This window comes from Lepisma saccharinum, chromosome 18, assembly GCF_977018435.1.
Source record: "Lepisma saccharinum chromosome 18, izLepSacc3.1, whole genome shotgun sequence".
In the NCBI taxonomy this organism is placed as follows: Eukaryota; Metazoa; Arthropoda; class Insecta; order Zygentoma; family Lepismatidae; genus Lepisma; species Lepisma saccharinum.
This window is the reverse complement of record NC_139246.1, coordinates 46,471,081-46,496,364: the sequence shown is the minus strand read 5'-3', so window position 1 is coordinate 46,496,364 and position 25,284 is coordinate 46,471,081. Positions and strand designations below refer to the sequence as shown.

The 25,284-nt window shown below is 39.2% G+C and overlaps 1 protein-coding gene across 2 annotated transcripts in view; it reads left to right on the top strand.

Moving 5' to 3' along the window:
• Window positions 1–17,392, top strand: part of LOC146002051 (uncharacterized) — a 32,152-nt gene extending 14,760 nt beyond the window's left edge. For both annotated transcript variants that reach the window (XM_083139765.1, XM_083139764.1), the window contains one exon: window positions 16,559–17,392. In XM_083139765.1, the coding sequence (XP_082995891.1) occupies window positions 16,559–17,057 (499 nt within the window). In that variant the 3' untranslated portion in view covers window positions 17,058–17,392. The remainder of the gene's footprint in view (window positions 1–16,558) is intronic.
• Window positions 17,393–25,284: the final 7,892 nt, after the last annotated feature.

Sequence of the window (25,284 nt, the reverse complement as noted above, 5' to 3'; positions counted from 1 at the left end):
CTCAGTTGATGTGAACCAACTTAAAATGCCAGACGCTTGGTGATTATCATAAGAGATACTTGATACTTGATGTGACGCTCTTAGCCGATGTACTCGAAGCATTTAGAACATCATCGATACAAAATTATGAGCTGGACCTAGTCCATTTTTATAGTGCTCCAGGCCTAGCATGGTCTGCTATGTTTCTGAAGAATGAAATGGAATTGGATCTGATCCAGGACCACGACATGTATCTTTTCATCGAATATTGTATACGAGGGGGCATGGTGCAATGTTCTCAAAGATATGCCAGAGCCAACAACAAGTGTGTTCCCGATTATGATTCTTTGCGACCATCAATCTATATACTTTATGTGGATGCCAACAGCCTGTATGGTTATGCCATGATGGATAAACTGCCATATACAGGGCTTGAGTGGTTTGAAGATTTTAATATTGAGGATCTTCAAGACTTTGATGACAGTGACTATGGCATGTTCTTAGAAGTGCATCTGGCAATTCCTGATAATTTACACAGCCGGTTTTCTGATCTGCCGCCAATACCTGAGGTCAAGTGTCCACCTGACTCTAAGCAGAAGACGCTGATGTTGACTCTTTAGCCAAAACAGGGTTATGGCATATACTACAAGAACCACCAGTTCCTGATGCGTCACGGTGTTAAAGTAACCAACCTTGGCAAAGGCTTAAGGTTCAGGTTCAGGTTGAAGCCATATATTGATACAAACACCGAGCTTCGAACACGTGCGGTAACCCAATTTGATAAGACCTTGTTCAAATTGATGGTCAATTCGGTGTATGGTAAGATCATAGAAAATGTCAGAAAGCATACTAATGTTAAGTTGGTTATCGACCCCAGCCAAAGCAAAAAATTGGTAGCAAAGCCTAATTTCAACTACAGAAGAATTTATGATGACAATCTGGCACTCTTCAACATGAGAAAACTAAGATCAAGTTTGATAAGCCTATTTATTTTTGGGGCTGTAATATTAGAGTTGGCCAAATTACATATGCTGGGGCTTTATTACGATGTGCTGAAGCCTTTTTATGGTGATCGTATAAGACTGAGGTATATGGACACGGATAGCTTTATCCTTGATATTCAGACAGATGATGTTGATCAAGATATAGCACAGCCTGCATTGCTTGACTATTTCGATACCAGCGAATTACCTGGCCATCTGAATATTCCACCACACAACAAAAAGGTGCCTGGCAAGTTAAAATACGAGGCACTTGGCGTTGTTATTGTAGCATTTGCTGGGTTAAGGACCAAGATGTAGAGCTTTGAAACATCCAGTGGTGCCGTTACTAAAAAAGCCAAGGGCATTGGTAGAGTAACTGTAGACAAAGAGCTCAGATTTAAAGATTACGAAGATTGTCTCAAATCATGTAGCACAATCAGAACATCAGAGTGCACAATCCAGAGTGTGGATGACTGGTTGACCACAAATATTGTAAGAAAGGTTGCTCTGGATTCACATGACGATAAGAGATGTGTTTTATCATGTGGCATACATACTCTACCATTGGGTCATTGCGATTTGATAAGTGGCAATCAATGCCCAATCACAGAGCATGCCTTGCAATAAATAAACATGCCAATGAACTTATTTGGGTTCAAAAAACAGTCTATGCTATCTAAACTAAGTGATTTGTTAAATATTCATCTGAATAGCATACTTACAGATGTTGATGTTAATACAGGTAAAATATTGTACATATTTAACAATAACTTAAACCACTACCAGTTACCTGTAGGTGGTCAATTACAATTTATTACAACCCCCCAGGCAATGTCAAGGTTTCAGTAGGCAGAAATATTTACAGAATTCAGCACTCAAACATGGTTTCTGGCTATGAATATACTGTCTCTGCCGGTGACTGTTTATATATTGAGGTCCTGGGACACTATGACAAGCTTATACCTCTTTTTATAGAATTAAGAATCAGATACTCTATAATAAATAACCGCTAAAAAACACAATGTCTAACGATATATTTGGCCATAAAAGGCGCGAAGATCACAGCGACGAGATTCTGATGCTTGACGTCAGAGTCAATAAAATAAGAAGCGATTTACAAGCTCTACAAACCACACTTAATGCCAGTCTTCAACTCGAGATTACAAAATTTACAATCACAATGCATGGGCCCTCTTCTTAAAATCGTCTCAGAACTTAAATTGCTGCTTCAGAAATACACTGCTGAACACCCCATAGTTGCAATATTCTTGTTTACGCACTATGTCTAGACAAACCATAGTTGACGAGCTACACAGACCAGCCAGACGTAATTATAAGCGACTGACAGTGGTCACAAAAGGCATAGATGATTTGTGGCTGGCTTACTTGGTTGAGATGGCAAGTGGACAGCTGACAAACATACACAAGATCAACAAGAGCTACAAGTATCTACTTACTGTCATAGATACATTTTCGAAATATGCCTGGGCTGTGCCGCTCAAATCCAAGACTGGAGCATGTTTTACAGAAGCTTTTAGGACAATCATCAATTAGAGTGGCAGATTGCCGCGCTATCTACAAACAGATAACGGCAAAGGATTCTATAATTTGGTATTTCGACAATTTGTTAAGAGCCAGTCAATACGACATTACTCAAGTTACAGCGATCTCAAAGCCTCTATGGTATAAAGATTCAACAGGACCCTAAAAAGTCATATGTATAAGCAATTTACGCTTCAAGGTAATTATAAATGGGTTGCTATGATACCAGAACTTCTAAATCAATGTAACAACTCGGTTCACACCACAATTAATAAGAAGCCATCTGACGTAACCAAATCTGACGAACAGCAATTAATCAACACTGTTTACTATCCGAGATATCAGCCAACAACGAGAAGACCTAAATACAAGGTAGCTGATCAAGTAAGGATTAGTAAATATAAACAGATATTCAAAATATGTTTTACTAGAAACTGGAGCACTGAATTATTTACAGTGGTTCAAGTAACACCTGGGTCCCGCAACACATATATAATAAAAGACCATCACAACGAAATCCTAAAAGGCCGATTCTATGAAGAAGAACTTAGCAAAACTAAACAGCCTGACACATATCTCATATAAAAAGTCATCCGCAAAAAAGGCAACAAGCTACTGGTGAAATGGCTAGGTCATCCGGAAAACAGCTGGAACAAAGCAGACAAAGTGATACTATGAACACCTGGGATGTTATAAAGCGACTACCAGAGCCCGAACAGCAGACTAAGAAAAACGTCAAACTGCTACCTGATAATATTCGTTGGCTTATTGTTGGGCCATCGGGTTGCGGTAAGACTACGCTACTGGCTGATAATTTTTTACTGGCACCTAACTGGTTAGACTGGAAAAACATGCACTTGTACGTCTTTTCTAAGAGCTTAGAACAATTAAAATATCAGCAGCTGATGAAGCTATACAATGAACTGGTTATAGCCACTTTTGAATCAGATGTTAAGCCACTCGATGACTGTCTCGATAACTCTGTTGTTGTGTTTGATGACATTATATTAGATAATCAAAACGAGGTTCGAAATTTTTTTACACAGGGGCGGCACAAAGTGATAGATTGCTTCTACCTGGCGCAGACCTTTTCTAAAATACCGAAACAGCTGCTACGAGACAACAGCAATTTCATATGTGCGTTTCGTCAAGATCATACTAACCTCAAACACATACATGACGAGTATGTAGGGGCAGACTTAAGCTACAACGATTTTTCTAAGTTTTGTGGTAGGTGCTGGAACCAGGATAGCTACGGGTTTGTCACAATCGATATGACAACTAAGCCCAATAGTGGTAAATATAGGAGTAAGATCAATAATTTTCTAGACGTATATAAACAGCCATGAAACGACCAATCGTTGACCGTCTTAAATTAAGAGACTATCTTGTAAAACGATTCAAGGGATGGAAATCAGAGAACCAAGGTTTTTATGAACAACACAAGCGGACAGGACAGCCTATTATTGATGCTATTAGTGAACTGGGTAAAAATATCAAAACTGTTACAGAGCAGAACCAAAATTTCTCGGAACATATTAGATTATCCAATCACCCCCCTTTCTAGTATTCATACACCTAGTCCTGTTCGTACTCAAAGAATCGAAGCTAGTCAGGATCCTATTGAATTGGGCCTTCTTGCTCAAAAATATTTAAGCACACCTAAAGACAACAAAGACGAGGTCTTCGGTTTATATGCTGACACAGAGCTTGACGGTGGCATCATACATAAAATTGGCAATTTTAGAGTTACGTTTATGGGCGATGATCTGATTGTATATTCAGAATCTCATCTTGGAGAAAGAGGCGGTTTTGTTAAGTATCCTGGAACACCTGTATTGTGGGAACTGATGACTCGTAAACGGCCTGACAACTATACAGATCAAGACTATGAGTACTTCAAAGAAATACTAATAAAATCAGATGCCTTGTACCAAAACAACGACCCTACACAAAAAAGAGACAAGTCTAGCAGTGGAGCAAAATACAACAACTTAATCAAGCCCATATGGACACAAATTAAGACAGGTAGCGGAATCAAACAGTACAGCACCCTGCCTAAAGAATTTGTCTGGGTTGACGATGTAAGAAAACTAATAGATAGGTTGCTGGTCATAGCTGGCGAAGAAAATGCCGGTAACCACAATTTTTACAACGAAAAAGTCGGAATTATGGATATGATAGCCACCAAATTGTCTAATTTTTTAGTCAACGACACTAAGGGGATTGGTTATCTTATAAAAATTATTAATACTCTACCACCTAAATTTTGGAATATCTCTGAGGGTCGGGGGCTGGTTAATGACATCATAAATATGCTGCCATTTGAGCTACACATACCAGTCTATCAGTATTGTGGCCCCGGTTGGTACCAAACTAGACAATAGACTAAACAGAGGGGACCCTGGTGTTAATCCCCTAGATGCTGCTTGTAGAGACCATGACATAGCATACAACACACACACCGATCTTGACAAGCGACATGTGGCAGACAAAAAATTAGAAGAGGCTGCATTCGGTAGATTAGTAAGCAGAGATGCTTTTTTGGGTGAAAAATAGCAGCGTTGGGGACCACCATAGCTATGAACACCAAACAAAAACTAGGGTGGGGGTTTTAACAGACTAAATAAACTGGCCCAGCAATAAGTGTTACGACTTAAATTTAGACCACTTAATTAAGCTATGTAATCCCAGAATATGCATATAATAAACCTACTATGAAGGCCAAGGGTGTTATGTATCAGGTACCTTATACAGGTCTTAAATCTCTTGGTACTGTCGATAGTTTTTTAATCAAAAAACAGTGCAAGAAGAAAAGCAGTTGTCTTGCCAAAGGCCAAGGTATGAAGTTGTTACTTAGTACCCCCCAATTAAAAAAAAATTACAGCAATCCAGAAAAAAATCACATGTTGGTGGCTTTATATTTAATATCCCGGCTACCTTAGCAGCACTCGGTGCAGTTGGTAGCTTAGCAGGGGGATCGGCTGCCATAGCAAAAACAGTAATAGATGCCAAGAAGAATAAGGCCGAATTAGCTGAACAAAGGCGCCATAATCTGGTCATAGAAATACAAGGCAAAGGTCTTAAAAGAGTCATAAATAAGTTTTAAAAAAAACAAGCGCCGTTTACCAGCCAAGATATTGAAGCTTTAATCGAACCACTGGGCATCAAAATTTTTAGTGGTATGTACATGTCTGATTCTTTACCAGAACAATCTCTCAAAAAAGAGTGTGGCATAGTCAATTTCGATAGCTACAAAAATCAGGGCACTCACTGGATCTGCTATCTTAAATATTCAAACAACGAGGCGTTTTTGTTCGATTCGTTTGGGGGGATTCCACCTAATAATGTAGTAATATATCTAAAATCTCATAATCTGTATTACAATGACGATCGTATTCAATATTTTGAAGATATTAATTGTGGACATCTGTGTTTATCTGTTCTTAGATATCTGTCCCAAATAAATAAACCATCAATTGAAGATTTTCAAAAGGACCTGTGGTATCTAAAACATCATGGGCATATTCCATCTTATCAGCCAGAATTCAAGCTTAAAACTCAAACTACATGATGATATTATGTATCCCAAATCAATAGGTCTTAGAGCATTCTACGGCATGTACTTGATCCCTAATATTACACACTATAACAACACAATCACAGTTGGGGATCAAAAATTTGTCATCACTCCAGGGAAGAATAATATATCTACTTTAAATGCTCAGTTACCTAGTGGTGTTGTCTTAAATCAAAATTCTGTGACTCACAGAGTAGAGATTGTGTCTGCTACAGAGGCAGTGGATCTGGGTACTATAGCAGAGCTATTAGGCTTCCAGAACAACACAAAACTTGAACCAGCCATCGAACACACTGCTGTTAATATACCTAAATTCTTGGCCATAGAGACGCTGAATATTCATTGTAAAGTGGCCGAGGGTATGATCACCAAATTAGATGGCATAGGCACTCACAAACAAACTGGCATCATCGCAACATTCAAACGTAACTCTGAATTCATGGAGCCAATCATCTACACTCCATCACCAACATTATATTTTCCCGTGTGCCATAATAGAATCGACTACATTGAGTTGGTGGTCACTAACGAAATAGAAGAATTAGTTGATTTTGCTGGAGCCACAACAACCGCCATCATAGAGATTAATATATAAATAAAATATATACTAAAAAATGGAGCATATCGAAAGCTACGAGCTACAGTCGTTCCCTTCGAACCGTAGGACCTTTGACAATTTGAATCAGCCCAACACACAGATTGAGGTTGATCATGACGTAGGGGATGGCTTTATACACCCCCACAGAGCAGACCTATATATCAAGTTTAAGGTTGTCAAGCTCGACGGCACGGATTATTCTGCTAACTCAAATATAAGATTAGTAGTCAATTTCGTACCGCGTCTGTTTTTTCAAATCGAGATCCGAAAGCATGGTGTTGTCATAAACAGAGTAGACTATCCTGGTGTTACATCTACAGCTTTGGCACACTGAATTTATCCACAACCGAGACCTCGTACTACAAAATCGGTGGATTTGAGGCTGCCGATAAAATAATAACTAAGAGCCACACTGTACTGTTTCCGATGCGCCTGTTACCTGGATTCTTCTCGGATTACAAAGATATTATGTGGAAGGGTGGTTTAAGAATCACATTTCGAAGAACCGCTAATGATAATAATGCTTTGATGCGATACAGTACATTAAACTCTACTGGGGAGGCTCTGCCTAATACCGTACCTGACGAAGACAAATGCCTTATTCAGACTATGGAGCTAAGAATCCCGGTTGTTGAATACGAAGCCAGTTATGCTCTTAAATACAAAGCAGATATACTAAAAAATCCACAGGTGCCTTTACAATTTTATACATATCAATGTGTCCAGAAGCCTGCCACTGGTAGCTATTACGAATTCGATGCTACGAATTCAGTTTCTAGTATACAATATGACATGCCAGATTTTGTGGTGGTGCTGTTTCAGACTGGTCGAGACAACAACCAGCAACGAAATTCAAGTAAGTTCGATAACTGCAATATCAAGAACATACTATATCTTAAAAACGGCAGAAACGAGGTGTTTCCTAGAGAAAATTATAATTTAGACATGTCCAAGGATGATTTTCTTAAATTATACGAGGCCTATACAGCATACAAGAGAGTCACTACTGGCAATACCGACATGTATTAATCACCCGATGAATTCAAAGCATAATGACCAATGTTTGTCATCAACACCTCAAAACGCAAGCAGGTTGTAGTTAATGACAGGACAAATATTAAAATAATCTGTGAATTCCATGATTCACCACCTGCCGACACCATATGCAGTGTTATTCTTATAGGTCAGAAATCATATGTTTATGATATAAGAAACGAAAGAGTCACAGAGCAATTTTAGATGACCTCTGCACAATGCATTGTCTTAGTACTAGATATACAAGTTGAGCTTGGTGCCCAATTAAAATATTCGGGTTAACATATTAATACTCTGAACTGACTGTCAAGTATTTAAGCACACTTGACAGAGTATTACACTAAAGGCAATAAGCTCATATGAGCATCTTGGCCTAGTTTTAAGTGTGGCCAAAACAATGCCAAGAGGGGCATATTTTTTACGATCGTATGGACAACAATCTGACAGCTTTCTGTACGTGTAGCCAAATCAATCTGAGGGGGTCATACTTTTTACGGGCAATCCCCGAGGGCTTTTTACTCAAGTCTTGGATTAGACAGAGTAGCACACTGTAGGCAATAAGCTTATATTAGCATCTTGACATAGTTTTAAGTGTAACCAAAACCAGTCTGAGGGGGTCATACTTTTTGTGTTCCAGTAATAGGACCAATCATACTACTCTTACCTCTGGCAGAAGCCATCCAGTTTCGTTGCAAGTGGTGCAAATGCGCTTCCCAAAATGTAGACAAATAGCTACTTGAATAACGAACCATAATCTCTGACTTTAATGAATTAATGTGAATGTGAAATTGCAAAGGTTCAAGAAAAGAAAATACATATTACTGAAATTGGGAACTTACTTTATTTATCTGCAAAATTATGTTTTTAGTCTATACTGTTGTGAAACTTCGCCCTTTCTTAAACAGCGAAATCTGTCCACGGAAAATAATCAGATAAAAGATAAACAGAAACAAATACGTAGGAAAATTAATAATAACCTTTTTCATGAACCTGTCGCGACATCTACCATCATTTTTCAATAATATTTTCTTTTAGCCCCAGCTCACTAGCTCTCCACTTCAGATTCTGTGGCCCGGCACATACTCAGTGGAAAATTATATTTCTCTTCATTTGCAGGATTTGTGTACTAAACTATATCTGAGTTTATCGTGGTGCAAATTATTCTTCTTGCTTGTTTATGTTTATTTATTGAATGATTTATTTCATTCCGTTTTTTGGACTGTTTGGTCGCAGATGAGGTATTCACTTCAGTAGCGGCTTATGCCTATTCGCACATTCGCACGTCCACACCCAAATAAATCTGCAATGCAATTAATTTTTATTATACTTATTCACTGTACACTATCGCCTTCAAAACATCAAACGTTTCGAAGCCCAATCGCCCCATCGGGTTCGCATTACCAGTGCCTGCCGCTGAGATACGTTCGCTCGGAACACAAGTCGCCCTGTGCTTCTTTGCCGCTGTTTGCAGCACGCAAGAAAATAGAATGGACTCGGTCTTCTAGATCGCAGTATTATAGTCTCCACGCACACTGCTAGCGTTGTGTTCGCGATACAACAGTGTTCCAATCCGGTTCCATTCGAGATCGTGTAGCGGAGTAGAGGCAACCGACACATCGTCGTAAATTGAGGGATTTTTTTGGAAAAAGGAAATTCGATGATATCTTCGCCCACACTGTTCCGAGCATGACAGGCCAAGAAAGAGGCGGAAGGGGTGGGGGTGGGGGCAACTGAAAGCGAAACGCGTGCTTTAAACAATGTCTTGCATTGTCTTTGCTTAGTGCAGCTTGGTCAAAATAAACTGGCTTTGTGGCACTGTAGTCGAATTACAACCCGCGCAGGGGAACCGTGGATCAGTCAGCTGTGCCTACTCGTGCGTTGCAAAATTGTTGCACTGTCAAAAGCTCCTTCCTGTTTCAGTGGAAAGTGTGTGCTTTCATAATGAAAGGAAAACTGTACATAGCGAAAGCAGAGACGTAATATTTAACGTTGTTGAATTTTTGGAAAGAAGTTAGCCACAAAGCGTGCAACGGCTGCAGTAATAATACGGATACGGCGGAAGGGAAAGAAAAAGTTTGAAGTACGAAGAGGGCAGTGTGGAATGAACTGAGTAAGTTCTGTTATTTTCTTTAATATTTGTTATTCTCTTGATTTCGCTTGCTTCTGTCGGTCATTAGAAGTAATCAACTGCTAGAAAGATTACAACTGATTTTCTGCATGTGGTCGTTGGATCTGCTACCTTGTTTGCAGGAGTGGCTAGAAATGAAATTTTCACCCGGGCGAGATGGAATTTTGGCTCCCTCTACTTTCCACCTCCCTCCAATATAAATCATAACCGTGTTATATATTTACGGTTTTAATTATGAAAAATAATAGCCTTATTTTAAAAATACTGTAATACTGTTAAGGAACACGTTTATTGTAGGTATGTGTTTATTTAATATCTACATAATGACATCAAAACAACAAAAATCTCTTAGTATAAATTGCTTCATGATTTTCCAACATACTTATTAAGTTATTCAGCAGTAACTTCAATTGAGTCCAAATCTTTTTAAAACAATAGCCACGGACACGGTCGAGGACCCTCGGTTTGGCGGCCCTACGAGGTCGGCGCCCCGGATAATCGCCTGGCGCTACTTGTTTGACGGATGCAAATGTTATTATTCTTGTTCACTATTATCAGTGGAGCGAAGGAGAAACTTTTTACTAAATATTTTGAAAATCGTAACTAATATTGAATATTGTAGATAGGCATTTCTATGTTTATAGTGGTTTTGTCAGGTTATGCAATGTTGAATTATCTATACCCAATAACATCACTCTTCTCGTGATCGACGGAAAATTCACCCAAGTATTTCCAATTTATATACCTACGTACATTAATATTTTTTGACATTTTTCATGAAATAAAACTATCCCATAGCCTCATTTTCAGTAAAAGGTGTTCATAACTTGGGTTGCCAATACATTTTGCATCATAATGTACGCAAAAACGGGTGGTAGTATTTGAGAGTGTTGATAACACTTCTTCTGGACACGAGTCTGAAGTGCACACCCATACAGTCAAACCACGAGCCGCCATTGATTCAATTTATTCTTGAAGTAAACATGTAGCTGTTCCTAGAGTAGCAATGAGCCGTGAATCACTTGAAATTCTCTTGAATACAGCGTTTACCTGTGTTAAATTTATAGGAGTACGCTTTGCATCTTTCCAGAAGAATGCTTTCACCATCATACATACATGCATTTGTATTTTTGTTATTTATCATCGCTTTCCTGCTACTTTTTAGCTAATCTTGAGGATGAATGATGATTAGATGATATTAATGAAGAGGCACTTTCAAAGAACACCAATGCCCAGGCAAGGACTGAAAAACAGGAATATCGAATTGTCTCACTTTTTCATATAGTGCACAATTGTATTTTTATGTTAATTCTTTATAGGTTTGTAAATTTAACTATTTTCAACCGGTGTGTAATACAGAATTTAGTCATGTATATTCAGTGACGGTACCATAAAATAGTTAAGGGGGAAGAGGAGCAATATATTCTGCAGGGCACTCACAATTAATATACTTCTACGAAGGACGTTCAATAACTTTTTCCACTGACCCACTTACGCACAAGTTCGAACACTTATTAGTCTTCCTCTACATAGCTGCCATTCAGAGCAGTGCCGGATCTACAAATCTTGGGCTCCTCCGCAAAATATTGCGGAAGGCCCCCTTTAACCTACCTACCTACCTTTACACACAGACACACTATACATACACCCCCTCCCCCCCACGCACACACACACACACACACACACACACACACACACACACACACTATATATATATATATATATATATATATATATATATATATATATATATATATATATATTCATATTCATTTCTTGATCTTATGTTAACAAAGTCACCTATAAGGGCCTAGATGGTGATTCAAAAGTCTCTTAACATCCCTTATAAAAAGAAAAGGACTAAGGCTGGGTACAATTAGTCATGATAGAAACAGGTTAGGCTTATGAGAAAAATATTTGTGTGTTCGCCATATTGAATTCAATTCAACATTTTTAAACGGTGATGTGGTACACATGCTGGACCGAAAGTCGAAATAGCTACATAGGAAAATAAAATTGTGTTTTTAAGTTTCCATATTTATTTATTTTTTAACGTGTTCTTTTCTAACGCTTGTTCATCAAGAGTGAGAGATACGTGTTGCAAACCAATTGTTACCACGTAGAGCATATTATATGAATACATTGTTTCTTTTCACAACATATGTATTTTTCCTATGTATTGCGATTTTTGGTCCACACTGTATATATGACATTGTTTTCTCATACTTGGGAAATGATACATTTCTTACATTAGTAACTTTTTCTTGATTAAAGATAGGTTGAAGAAACCTTCATCATTGGATTTCTCGTGAAATTTATAGCCTGATTTTATTTTAGTTTGACTGCCAGGCGGGAAACGTGGGATTAGTGATCTAAGGTTGGAATTTTTTATAATTTGTCCCCCATATAAAGCGGCTCTAGGGCCCACCCAGCCTCAAATCAAATGGTACGGAGGGGGGTGAAAGGCTGATCATCACCTCCAAGATGGCCGACATCGAAAATATGTGGGGCCCTATCCCCATATACCCTTAATGTGCTTTCATCGCACTATGCTATATGCACAGGGAACTTTACCTTTACCTGTATATATTGTATTCGTTTCTGTACCCCTGAGTAACTACGTTTATTTTTTACATACGCATATACGAACCCTCTACTATGTCAATGGCTGAGGCTTAAATGTCTCACCCCCCCCCCACCCCCGCACTGCGAAGTTTTGCGGCTTGTAGATAAGGCACTGATTCAGAGTCACCCACTTCTCCCATCGTTTTGTGCAGCTGTGCCTGCCTTTCATGGAAGAAAAGAAGTGGAAGTCAGATGGTGCAAGGTCAGGACAATAAGGGGGATGTATGAGAATTTTATGGCTACGTTGGACAATATCCATATTGTAAAGAGGAATATTGTCTTGCGAGAGACGGATGCTTTTAGAAAGCGAAAGCATGTCGCACCTTTCTTTTTTCATGGCGTTCCGTAACTTCACGAGCAATGAGTCTTAATAGGTTCCATTTATTGTGGTCCTTTTGGGTAGGAAAGTTTTCAAACCACTCTCTCCTGGTCTGAAAACACTTGAGCATAACCTTGCCAGTGGAGTGTTGGACACGTGCATTTTCGGATGGTGGTGAGTCGAATTGCTTTTGTTTTTGGGTCACAGTGATAAACCCACGACCGGTGATAAAGTCCTCTTGATTTTCTTGGCATGTGCCTAAACGTTTGCAGGAATATCTGATTCCATAGTGCTTCCGGAAAAGTGTGAGCAACCGGAGAACTGTAGAAGCTGAAACTTCTACACATTATAAACATTAAACTTCCCTGATTTCAAATTACAATTGTGAGGAAACTTTTGGACGTAGAGCCTTGCGGATTGTTCTAGCCGATACTCGATCTCCACCCATGTGCGCACTAGCATGTCAAGGGTGATGGAGGTGATGGAATTCTAATTTCTACTGCCATCACGAAGGACACGTACAGGTGAAGCGTAGACCGTGTCTTTTACATAACCCCACTTGATGAAATCCAAAGGGTTTATGTCCGGAGATTGAGGTGGCCACTTGTTCATCGCTGTAGGAACGTCCTGTCCAGAATATTCAGTGCGGTGGTGTATCATCCTGCTGGAAGATCGCATTTGACTGCAGAGGAAGGAGCTGAGGGACAGTAAATTGCTCAAACATGTCCAAATAACAGTTACCGGTTACTGTTTGCTCTATGAAGAAAAACGATTCGACAATTTTGTCTTTCATCAGTTCACACCACACGTTTACCTTTTTGCTGTTCCTGACATGTTCCCGAACAGTGTGGAGTTTTTGATACCCCCATGCGGAAGTTGTGCGGATTAACTTTCCCTGATGTGTTGAAGGTTGCTTCGTCACTGGAAATCACATTCCTCAGGTAGTTGGGGTTTTTGCTCGATTCGGTCCAGCATCCCATTAGCAAACTGTTCGCGTTGTGGCCTGTCTTGTGGCTACAGCGCTTGAACAATTTGCACGTTGTATGCATACAGACGAAGACTTTTAAGTGAACTCTTGAGCGTGGGTGGACACCCTGTATACATGCAGATGCTCCTTGATGATCTTGTCCACTACTCCACACTACTCTTGACTCTGTGAGCTCATTCCAGAATGGTTATGGAGCGATATACTATAATGTTTTGATCGTGTCTCCATCAACGGCTGGTTGCGGACAACAAAGAATAGATTCAGTTTCCACCAATTTCCAACCAAATTTTGAATTGCTTATGCAAGTATTTTTACAGAAAATGACCTCATTGGATGGGGCATCAAAGCCATACGCAGTCGTCTTTCCCTGAAAAAAATGTTATGTGTTGTATTTCAGGAACAGGATAACTATTATTTACACCACTGGCCCCATCCTCGCACCTTCCTCCACATGCACAACCAAACATCAAAAATAGTAATTAGTTCATGGCAAAAAAATGCAGTATGTCACAAGTCATATTTATCCGCGTGCACTGTTATCACCACACGGCTACTGAAATCCTTTATTGAACGCCCCTCGTAACACTATACAAAGATACGTAAAAGGTAATTAATTTATCTAGTTTTTTCTTGATTTCTTGGTGGCGTCCGCGACTACTCCACTTTCCGCACATGTCGTCTGTACCATTTGCCTCATTTCCTTTATCCGCTAAGAGAAATTACCATCAGATAGTGTATTATCTTATGAATATGGTAGAACTGCTGATTAAAACACAATATGTCAATTACCTTATTTGTAAGCGAAGTTGCAAAAATGAACACAATTTAAAGTTTTGATTGGTTATTTTTTGTTACGTTCGGTTACAGCATACCACGTCACTGCGTACCATACCCTGTTCGATTAAGAAATATTGACCCTGGCAGACCTTGTCAGCTCCTGCTCAGAAATGTGTTGGGTAAGCCTTTCACAGGAAATGGTAAGAACACTGGCCTTTGGCAAGAGGTGACGAGAGGCCAAGCGAGGGTTTAAATAGGTGCGCATGAGAGCGACACGGGGTCTTTTAATCTGGAATCATCGGAGAAGCAGGAGCTACTGGTCTTATTTCTGAACCAAACAGGGTAAGCTAGTCTACACCCCATTCTGCCATACGCATTGCTCACTTCAGTCTAAAACGAATCATGAGTCTATTTTAATGATAAGTTAGATATTTGTACCTGCCCGTTCAGGGCTGTCTCTACCATCAACAAGTATTAATCGGGAAGGGCAAGTTACATCCCTATTTAAGATCCCCGCGTACAGGGAGGAACGCTACGACTGAAACTTCACCAATCTCTTTGAGGCTCCCTTCCAAAATGCATTCACTGAACCTTCTCAGGAAGTGATGTAGAAATAAAACATGACAATTTACAGGATTGCTTACGTCAAATCTAAAGTTTACTGAAGAATTTTTAGCTTACTTTTATCATACACAACTTTACAATAATCTAGATATTTACAAATTATTTATTTTCTTAACACTGCCTGTCGGCTCATTTTCCTCTTTCGGTGAAGGTCACCTGTTGCCCCCTTAGTTATTTCAACGACAATGAGCCTGTTCTGTTGCTAACATCTGGAGTCTTCTGGACTTCTAGAAGATTCTGGAATCCAGAAATAGATTCGGCTTTCAGTGCAAATGCTCAACGTACCCAGATAACTTGTCACCATGAGGAATTCTTGTTTATGGTTCATATCATTGTCCGAACACTGCCCTTTCAATCCATATCTCTTAAAATGCAGAAGTATTGTTTTAAAAATGGTTAAAAAGGAATATGATTAGATCGTTAGTATTGATAACTCCAAAATAGCTGTATCTCAGGAAACAACAGTCTGGGTTTGCTGAAACTTACGTCACTTTAAACATAAAAAATCCTACTTTCGTTTGTATACAATGAATATTCCTCAATGTAACTTCAATAATGATGAAATCAATATTGAAACTAACAGCAACAAACATTAAATCCAGGGTTGTTAAAGATCTGGGAACACATAAATTATAATGGGTTGTATTGGGTTCCGTAACTGGACCGGAACCTTTATTCTCTCACAATTTACATTCGATCCAAGTTGCGTATTGTTTAATTGAAAAATAGGCTCCTGGACCGTATATAAATGGATCCGAAAAAAGAGGTTACTGGACCGCATTTAAATTAATTTGGAAAAATGGTTACTGGACCGAATTGAAATTGATTCGAAAGAAATGTCCCTGGACCGGATTTAAATTGATCCGGAAGAACGGTTCCTGGACGGAATTGAAACACTTTATAGATAGAAAGGTTCTTTACGGTCCATAACACGTTTACGCTTGCTGATATTCTATCCTGGACCGGAATTGAATTTATTTAAAATTACTAGACCTTTAACAACTCTGATTAACAAACGCAATGGTCAGAAATAAAAGAAAGCAACATTTTTCAAATTGTCCAAAAGACTGGTTGATTTACTTTGTTTTACTTCGCTTCTTATGCCGCTTTTGGCTTATTTGCGAAGATGAGAATGAGTGTTGATATGATGAAATTAATGAATGGACACTCACTAACATCTATGCCCAGGCCAGGATTCGAACCGTGGACCCCTGACGTTGTAGCGCGATGTGCTAACCACTCCCCCACGAACGTCGGTAAATTGTGCAAAAGCTTTACCATATACTTTTACATGATACTGGAATTAATGGTTTGGAAATCATACCTTATTGTAAATTATGCATTAATCAGTTTTCAACAAATACTTTGTTCCTTTTACAGGGTTTACAAATACCCACTGGTGAAGCTTCACCCTGTTTGGACCCCAGGAGTACCCTATCCCTATCAAGTGCCAGGAGGAAGCATTTTGATTTTAAGAGACCCTGAGGCAAGGCCTGCATTTGTGACGAACCTGATACAGAATCTTCCAATAGTGATCAGCGTCCCGGATGTAGTGTTCGGCATAGCAGGTGCGATCGGGACAATGGTCTCATACATACCCTTTGTCGGCAGCTACGGAGTCGAAGAGGAACAACAGGAGTACGTTCTGGAGTACATCCCGGAGTACCCCGACGAGGAGGAGTTCGTGCAGAAGCCTCTCCCGGTGGAGGAGATCGTGGAGGGAGAGGATGAGCCTGAGGTGGAGGACGAGAAGGAGCATAATGTGACGATGCCGGACAATAAGCCGGAACCGCCGGAAGTGAAGCCATCCGGATGGTGGTCGTGGCTTTTTCCTCGCAGGGAATTTATCCGGGAAGTGTACATCATAAGTTATGTGTAGGTGTGGAACGTACAATCAACGGCAAAAGTAACTGTGGGTGAATTGCCCATCACCATTTTCATGCAGTCTGTTGTCCCCAATGTGATGATCACGAATTGACATGATTTGATATATATTTGTATTTAAGTCCATTTGATGCACAGAAGGACTAATCGGGGCTGAACCTACAGTTCATAGTGGTATCCGAACCACTATGTGCCTCCATCGGGAATAAAACTCTTGGCCCTCTGATTAAGGCGACGGTTATAACTACACCGCCATGGAGGCCCGCACGAAAAAAACGCCAACGATAAGAGAATATACAATACCTGCTTCGCATCAAGAGAATCCCATTCCTTGAAACAACACACTAAGTAGAATAAAATAGAATGAGAATAATGATGGACAATTTGTCTATTTAATTTAGCTATTATCTTTAGTAGGCTGTACAGTGATCCACAAGTATTGCTCAGTAAATTGTCCACGACTATTTTAATTAATTTTTCTCTTACATCCATTGTGCTTTTAAGCGATGGATTCTTATGTATGCTAGTGCAGAAGATGTCAACAGTTTGTTTTCAGTTTTCTTTTAATTCCTGAAGCTCTCATTGGAAGAGACCCGGATTCGATCCCCGGCGGGGGAGAGCCGGATTTTTTCCCACCTGTTCAAGCGGCTCCGGCGCCCAGCCAGCGTCGTATAAAGTGCGTACCTGGAGGAATCTCTGGGGGGTAAAGGCGGCCAGGGGAGTGGTGCTGATCACATCACCACCCCCACCTTCGGCCGTGATCAAGAAAGTGTGGGGTCCTAAACCCCACATCCGCTATACGCCTTCATGGCGTGGTGCATAGCACAGAGGCGCATTTACCTTACCTTATCGTTTTTACCTTATTGGGTAAAATAAAGTGCACGAACGTGGTGATGGACAATTTGCACGTTAATACTAATGGATCCCACTGTACGAATGCAGTTTTCTATGATTCTTCAACATATTTTGAAAAGCTCCTTCAACCATTTACTCAAATATGTTTCAATTCTAGTTCTATGCTCAATTAGGCTAATAGGGACTACAATGCACAGATTAAAGTGAGATCAAAGCTACAGCACATTGCTATCCAACCATGGACCTCTTTTATTACAAATGGACTACGTTAACCATTATGATAGGCCTATTTACTACTTCATCTAACATTAAATCATTTTATAACATAAGAACAGATTGTTTTGAAAAAATATCGTATTTCAATGATTTCAAGAAGGTATAACATGAACAGCGAAGTTTGAAATCACAGTTCAGGTTTAGTGAAATAAAGAAATACACGTTCCAAGACACACCATTCCGTTTAAATTTAGGTCCATCTTTGTATAAATATTTACAATACAGTGGCTAAAAGAGATTAAACCTATAGTGATCTACATGCAAAGATTGTTAAATAAATAATTTGGATTCAAAGAAAGAAAATATTAAAGTATTTTTTTCCTTTAAGCCACGATAAATTAAGGGAACACGATGACAATTCGGGGGATAGACATACTCTTAACGACCCCATCAGACTGGCACTAAAATATTCTTGTGGAGTAATAACATGTAAAAAAATAAACATTATGTAAAATACAATAATAATTCGTGTAAAATAAGAAAAATCAGTAAGGATCAGCGGTGATAGATTCAACATCCGGAAAGTGTTTAGTGTACTTTGTGGTTAATGTTAAAATTTGTAATGTCTATTTATGTCCCGTTAAAAAGAGTAAATTTCCTCGTAAATAAATTAATTTCAACTTAGCAATGCATGGAATCCTCCATCGCCCCCGAAAGCAAAAAGTGTAATTCGACACTGATGGGGAAAGCATTGTTCTATCCAGTGACACCATCTCTTCCTACTATGTGCAACGTTCTACTTGTAGCCTGGTGGAAACACATCAGATGGTAACATAAACATAGGCAACAGTGATACAAATGAGACATTGAAGAAACTTCTTTGCAAACCATCGTTATGGTAAAACTGTAAAATTTTTAAACAAAAATTAAAAAATGTATTAGTGGCATGTGTCCGAAAAATGTTAAAGCTTGTTGCCTTACTGTACATGCACCAAACACAATTTGAAATACATATCAGACTTACGTAGTGTTTTATTTGAAAGACTGCCTATGACCTACCTCTTTTCACTGGCTGTTATTGGCTGTAAGGGATCAGTGTTTCCCACGCCAACCCTTAGAGTGACTGTTGCTGTTGCCCCACATAATTTGAGGTTTGTGGTCAGCAAAACCGTGAGAACAGAAGAAATGAAGTGAAATACATATACTGTATAATGTAAAGAGAGGAAGTGTTATAACAGAGAATAGAGTAACAAGGGTGTTAACAACATTTTGGGGCTATGAACTAGCACTGTTTATTCACGAAGAATTGATCGATTTGCACACAAAATTCTAAGTTTCAAATTCATGATCTTCCATGAAGGGACTCTGTGGAAATATAAGTCCCAAGTCATCAAGGAAAATGAAATTTCATTCTTTTGATTAAATGTTTTGCTTCTAGGATCGGTTATACAAGGGGATGAAAAGTTCGTGGCCTAACACAGAAGGAATGCAGTGGGAATGATTAAATTTCACAGATACTCAATGTACTCCACTCCAACCTTAATGCACTTCCTCGCATGATGTTTCAACTTTTGCACATCACTTTAAAGAGTCTGAAATGTGTTCCTCACGCCAACGTTGCGCGGTAATGATCACCTCCTGATCGGATGCCAAATAGCGTCCTATCAGGTATTTCTTGAGTTGGGGTAAGATAAGATATTCTGATGGATTCAGATCGAGGAAATAGGAGTATCATCAAAACATTGAAAGCCAAAGCCACGCAGTTTCAGCTGTGTTTCCCATGCTCGATGAACAGGTTTGCTTGTTGTGGAAGAACAGGGTGTAGGGTGGCAATTTCCCCCCTCCAATCGCCAACACTGGTAATGTGGCTATTGAGGTAAATCGTCCTGCAGTAACAATATAGGGCTTTGAGATCATGTACACGGTGCATCTCATATTTTCCACCTAAATCTTTCATCTCATCCCTAAAAGGGAAAGATGCTGATCTAGAAAAGGTTTTATGGACTTTGTTAAACAAATAAACATTGGATGATCTTTGGAAGTAGTATGACCAGCTGAAAGAACAAGTCTTTACTCACCTCTAGTGTTGCTGAGAAATGGAATATTCTCTACCAATCACGGTAGAGAAGAGAAAATGAGTAGCCCAAGCAAATCAGTGAGCGCTGTAGCAAATGGCTAGTAGCTGCGATCGTGTTGCCTAAAGATGCATTCCCTTCCCCCTTTAAGCATTAGAAAGGCATTTTTCACAAACATGCAATCTTCAATTGCGTATATTTCGAGAACGAATCAACATACAGAAACGCTCTTGAGCTAGTTGTAAAGAGGAAGGACAGTAAGAATATTAAGGGATGATCAGTAGTTGAAACTTTATCCAATTTGAACACTCCGCTCAAATGTTCACATTTCAAGTTTGAACAGAGAATAGTAGTCCAAGCAATATATTTTTGGGTAAAACTTTACTATAGGGGTGACGGATTTCTTACTTTTGACAGGAGAAAGAACTTACGTAAATCATTTTCTGTAGCGTTGTGTAAGTTCGTGAATGTAGTTTTGATCCATTTTAATGCGAATGCATGTTGTTTTCTGCGAAAATCTCTGTCTGACACGCTGTTTCTGCTGCTGCCATTTGCTTTCTGCACAAGAGCACAATGTTCCGTGTGTTAGATGACGTAAACCCCGTAGTCAGTGTTTCAAACTAGCCGTGTTTGAAAGTGTCAAGTATTTTAAATTTTTAATTTTTTTTTAACTATGCTTGCCTAACCTGACCTTACGGAAAATGGTTTGTGGGGCTAACGTGAATGGTTTGTGGGGCTAACGTCAATGGTTTGTGAGGCTAACGTCAATGGTTTGCGAGGTATTAGCATAATTTCAAATCCGAGCACGAAAGTAGTTATTTTCCTGTGAACAATGTTGCAACACTGCATAAATCGATAAAACACTATCACAACACGATGAACCAGTACGCTATCACCATACTGTGTGTTAAAGAATCGAAATTACGAGTAACAGTAAGTACTCGTAAATGTAAGAAATATACAATATTTTCGTTAGAAATTCATTAGTTCACCTAAAGAAATGTTCCGAATTCCAGAATAGTACGTTAGCAATGTAAAAAAGTGCGAAATAAATTATTTATAGGTGTCACCCCTATAGTAAAGTCGTACTTATTTTTGCATATTTATCTAAGAAACTCTGTGAAACAAGCATTTGAAATCAAGTTAGAGAACAAGAGAAAATAAATGATATTAATATGACGCCATCTCTTGTTACAAACCGAATGTAGAAAATTGGCAGCGTGACTAACAAACTAATGTCACACCGAGAGCTGGCAATGTGTTTTTGATGTAAAGGGAACTAAAAATGGAGATATTTAGTCTGATCATAATGAACCTAAGTAAAATATTGTGTGTTAACCATATTATTATTTACAAAATATAAAGGCGCACTAAGCTAAGTGATAATTTTAAGTTGTTTGAATTTTATCCAGCGTCTGTTACATGCATATAGTTAATTTTGATCAACGATTCTAAGATTAACTCTCGACTAGTTAAATAGTTTGGAAGTTTTCATCTGGTAAAAGCCGATCTGAATTCGATCCATATGGAAAGCTTCAATAGCCTAGTTATAACCCAATAATGTGAAGTCAAGTGAGGAAATGCTTGATAAGAATACAGCAACTGAACTGGATGCGCTGACCACATGTCACTCAATGAAAAATAAATTGACAGACCTTTGCCCTCAAAGTCCATCTTCCTACATTCCTTTCTGCTAAACGCTGACCGCTTGCGCAGAAGGAGAACTAGCTGCTCTATAACTTGACAAGTTTGAAAACAAGACGCTGCAAATAGCTGTTGCGCAGCTCACGCCACATTTCCCCACTACATTCTCCGCAGCGACTTTGGTTCGCAGTGTTGCAACCTGGAGGGAGCGGAATGGTCTGAGGATTTTCAACGAAATTTGTATTCGCTTTTACCTGGGCTGTTTTCTACCTGTCGGAGTACAGAACTTCAGCTCAACTTTCGCCAACAACTATTTTCCTTCTTTTAAAACTTGAACTCACAGATGGCGCATTGGTAGCGTCGTCGCCTTGTAATCAAAGGATCCCGGGTTCGATTCCCGGTGGAGGCACATAGTGGTTCGGATCCCACTTTAAACTGTAGGTCCAGTCCTGATTAGCCTTACTGTGCATAAAGTGGACTTAAAACATCAAATCAATCAAATCCAATTCTTTTAAGACTTGAAAAACCATCCATTTAGATACTCCCGTGGCGGGGCTTGTGGACTCGACAACATTATACTTAAGTTTATAACTCCTTCTGATTTCGCAAATATGTTGCAACATTGTAAACAATTTCTCTGGCCTGTCCTCTAAGGGGCTTTCCAGAGCTGGTTGTGGATTTCGTTGAACCCGGCATGATTTGACTTTTGCATTTCAAAAATATGGAGCCAAAAGTAAAGAGCAAGAACATTTCTGTGCTTTAAAAACGAACACAGGCAAGCGTGTTATCAGATTGCCTTCTCGTAGCGATTGTTGTAAGATAAACAAGATAACCCCCACCCCACTCGGCTTCAAAAAAACAAAAAAAAACAGGCTACTGCTCGATGTCCCATTCAGAAAATGAAGTCATTCGTCCAGTAGTTTCTCTTCGTTATAAATGTTAAGGCGCGAGCGTAATACTACAGTTTACGATCCGCGCACCGCACGCATTTTCAAAGACCGGATTAAATCAAATGAACCACTGATAAACTGATATGAGCACCGACAATCTACACAGTAAAAATAGTTTGTCATATTTGTTATAGCGTAATTTTGCTGAGTTGGCACCACTCGTAGTCTCAAGGCCAGACCAGTACGTAGAAGAGTGGTGGAGAGTATGACGTAATATTAGGTGCTCCGCAGCGATCTGCGCATATCGGGACTTAACTTGTCAGGCTATAGTTGCCTTAGCGCAGGGAATTGCAATTGCTTTGGGGAAAGAGCCGCGGTGTTTTAGTTGGTATAGAGTCAAACTCTCAGGAAGAAGAAATTTCCCGACAATTCCACAACACAGAGAGGTTCTGAGTTATAACTAGTCGGAGCGTGATTTTGACCACATCCCTTCCATCATGGCCGAGGTCAAGGATGACTGGAGTACTACGTCCACAGACTCTGTTCGTTTATAGCACGGTGCGATACATTTTGTTCGTATCGAGAAGCTGTTAATTGAATTGAAAACATCAATATTCTGAAATATGTCACAGCTTAACAGTGTTGGCAACACACCTTCAACTTGCCAGAACAAGTGAATGGACCCGCCTAAATATGACTACCTAACAACGGGTTAGGTCGAAAACAAAAGGAGGAGAATCAACAAGAACATGAAAGCGATAATTAGAAACGAAGAATAGTGTTTGGATGGCTTTAATATTTTTGTCATTCTGACGATATGCAAAAGTACGGGAATATTACGTGCAAAAACGTCTGTATTATACATGTGAATTGCACAATGTTAATTTTGAATGTTATTCAGTTATAGTTTGTTGTGTTTGAAAAGTTGTAAGAGTTGGTCTTTTCATCCATTCTGGCGTTAAGTTGCTAGACTGCTGAAGGCACGGATATCAATCTGTAGGTTCTTTGTAAACGTATAGCCTATATTTAGAATTTTATATACAGGGTGTCATTTTAATGGCGCACACGCACCACAGACTCGTATAGAGGACATCAAAACAAACAACTTTTCTCAGTAACATTTTTCTCGGTGCGTCGATTCGACGCTACAGCCGTTCAAAAAAGACCGTTTTGTCGCCTGGATGCTGACAAGCTAACACAACATTTGATCGTATGTGTGACGTCATTTCCTGCGGCAAAACAGCACACGGCAGGGTTGTAAGTAACACGCAAATTTTGTGAAAAATGACAAACTACCAACCACATTATTAGCTGTAAAACGAAGCGAGAAACGCGTCCAGAAGACCGAACATCATAGCCTACCAACCAGAAGATCAGTAGTCATCTCCGGGGAAGGGTTAAATGAACCAACAATATGAGAATGGTAAAAAACGTATTCAAAATGAAGTGTCAATATCGGATTTTGTCTCAGCTTACATGCCAAATATCAACAACAATAAATTTTATTTTACTTACAGCTTACATGTGGCTGTTTACTCCCAGTTACATGTCAAATATTTGCAAATCTCGTTGCAAGGTTGATACCTACAGGTTTGTGTCCAGATGCCTTGTGGTACTTTTGTGCTGATAACGGAAGTATCCGAGGTTCACGTTGTTACATTACGGCTAAAACACGTACAACCATAGTAACAATCTAATGATGAATCAGTAGGCGAATATACTGTCCTGTTCACAGTTGCAAACTATTACATGTGTATTCGGCCCTTAGATAAACACAGTCGTCGGAGAGCTTGTATTACTACTACTGTATTTATTATTGTATTATTACTGTATTTTTCAACCATTTTTGCCTCTTGCCTCATATTGTCCTATGTGTTGCTTACCTTTTGGAATTTTGAGTTCTTTCATCGATATTTTGTCTTCTGTTCAGTGTGTCACAGACAACTAGTATCGTAAGGGCGAAGCGGATAAGACTAAATTGTAGATGCCAACTTGGTAACTACATTTGCAAATATTTGACATGTAAGCCGAGACAAAATTCGATATGACCACTTTTACTTGAATTAGATTTTATTTCTACCATTTTTCGTATCGTTTGTTTACTTCCTGTTAGGTTACAGAACGTGTTTTCTCCTTTTTGTTTTACGGTACATAATGTGGCTGATTACAGCTATGTCATTTTTCACAGAATATATGTGTTCCTGGCAACCCTGACGACTGTAGCGCCGAAACGACATACCAACGAGAAAAATGTTACTGAGAAAAGTTGTTTGTTTTGATGTCCTCTACACGTTTTCATGGTCCGTGGGCGTCATTAAAATGACACCCTGTATATTGTCTATTCTCTGAAAGTCCCAGCAATCCTTGGGAGTTATAAATGAGTCTCATGTTCCCCACACAAGCAGTAGGAAACTAACTTTGTCATAACTGGTTTCTAACTGGAGGATGTTGCAAGGGTATGCTGTTAAAATGGAAAATGCATAAAAAAAGCTCTACACTACTGCCAGTTACAAATCCAAAACTTCGTAATAACATAGTTTTA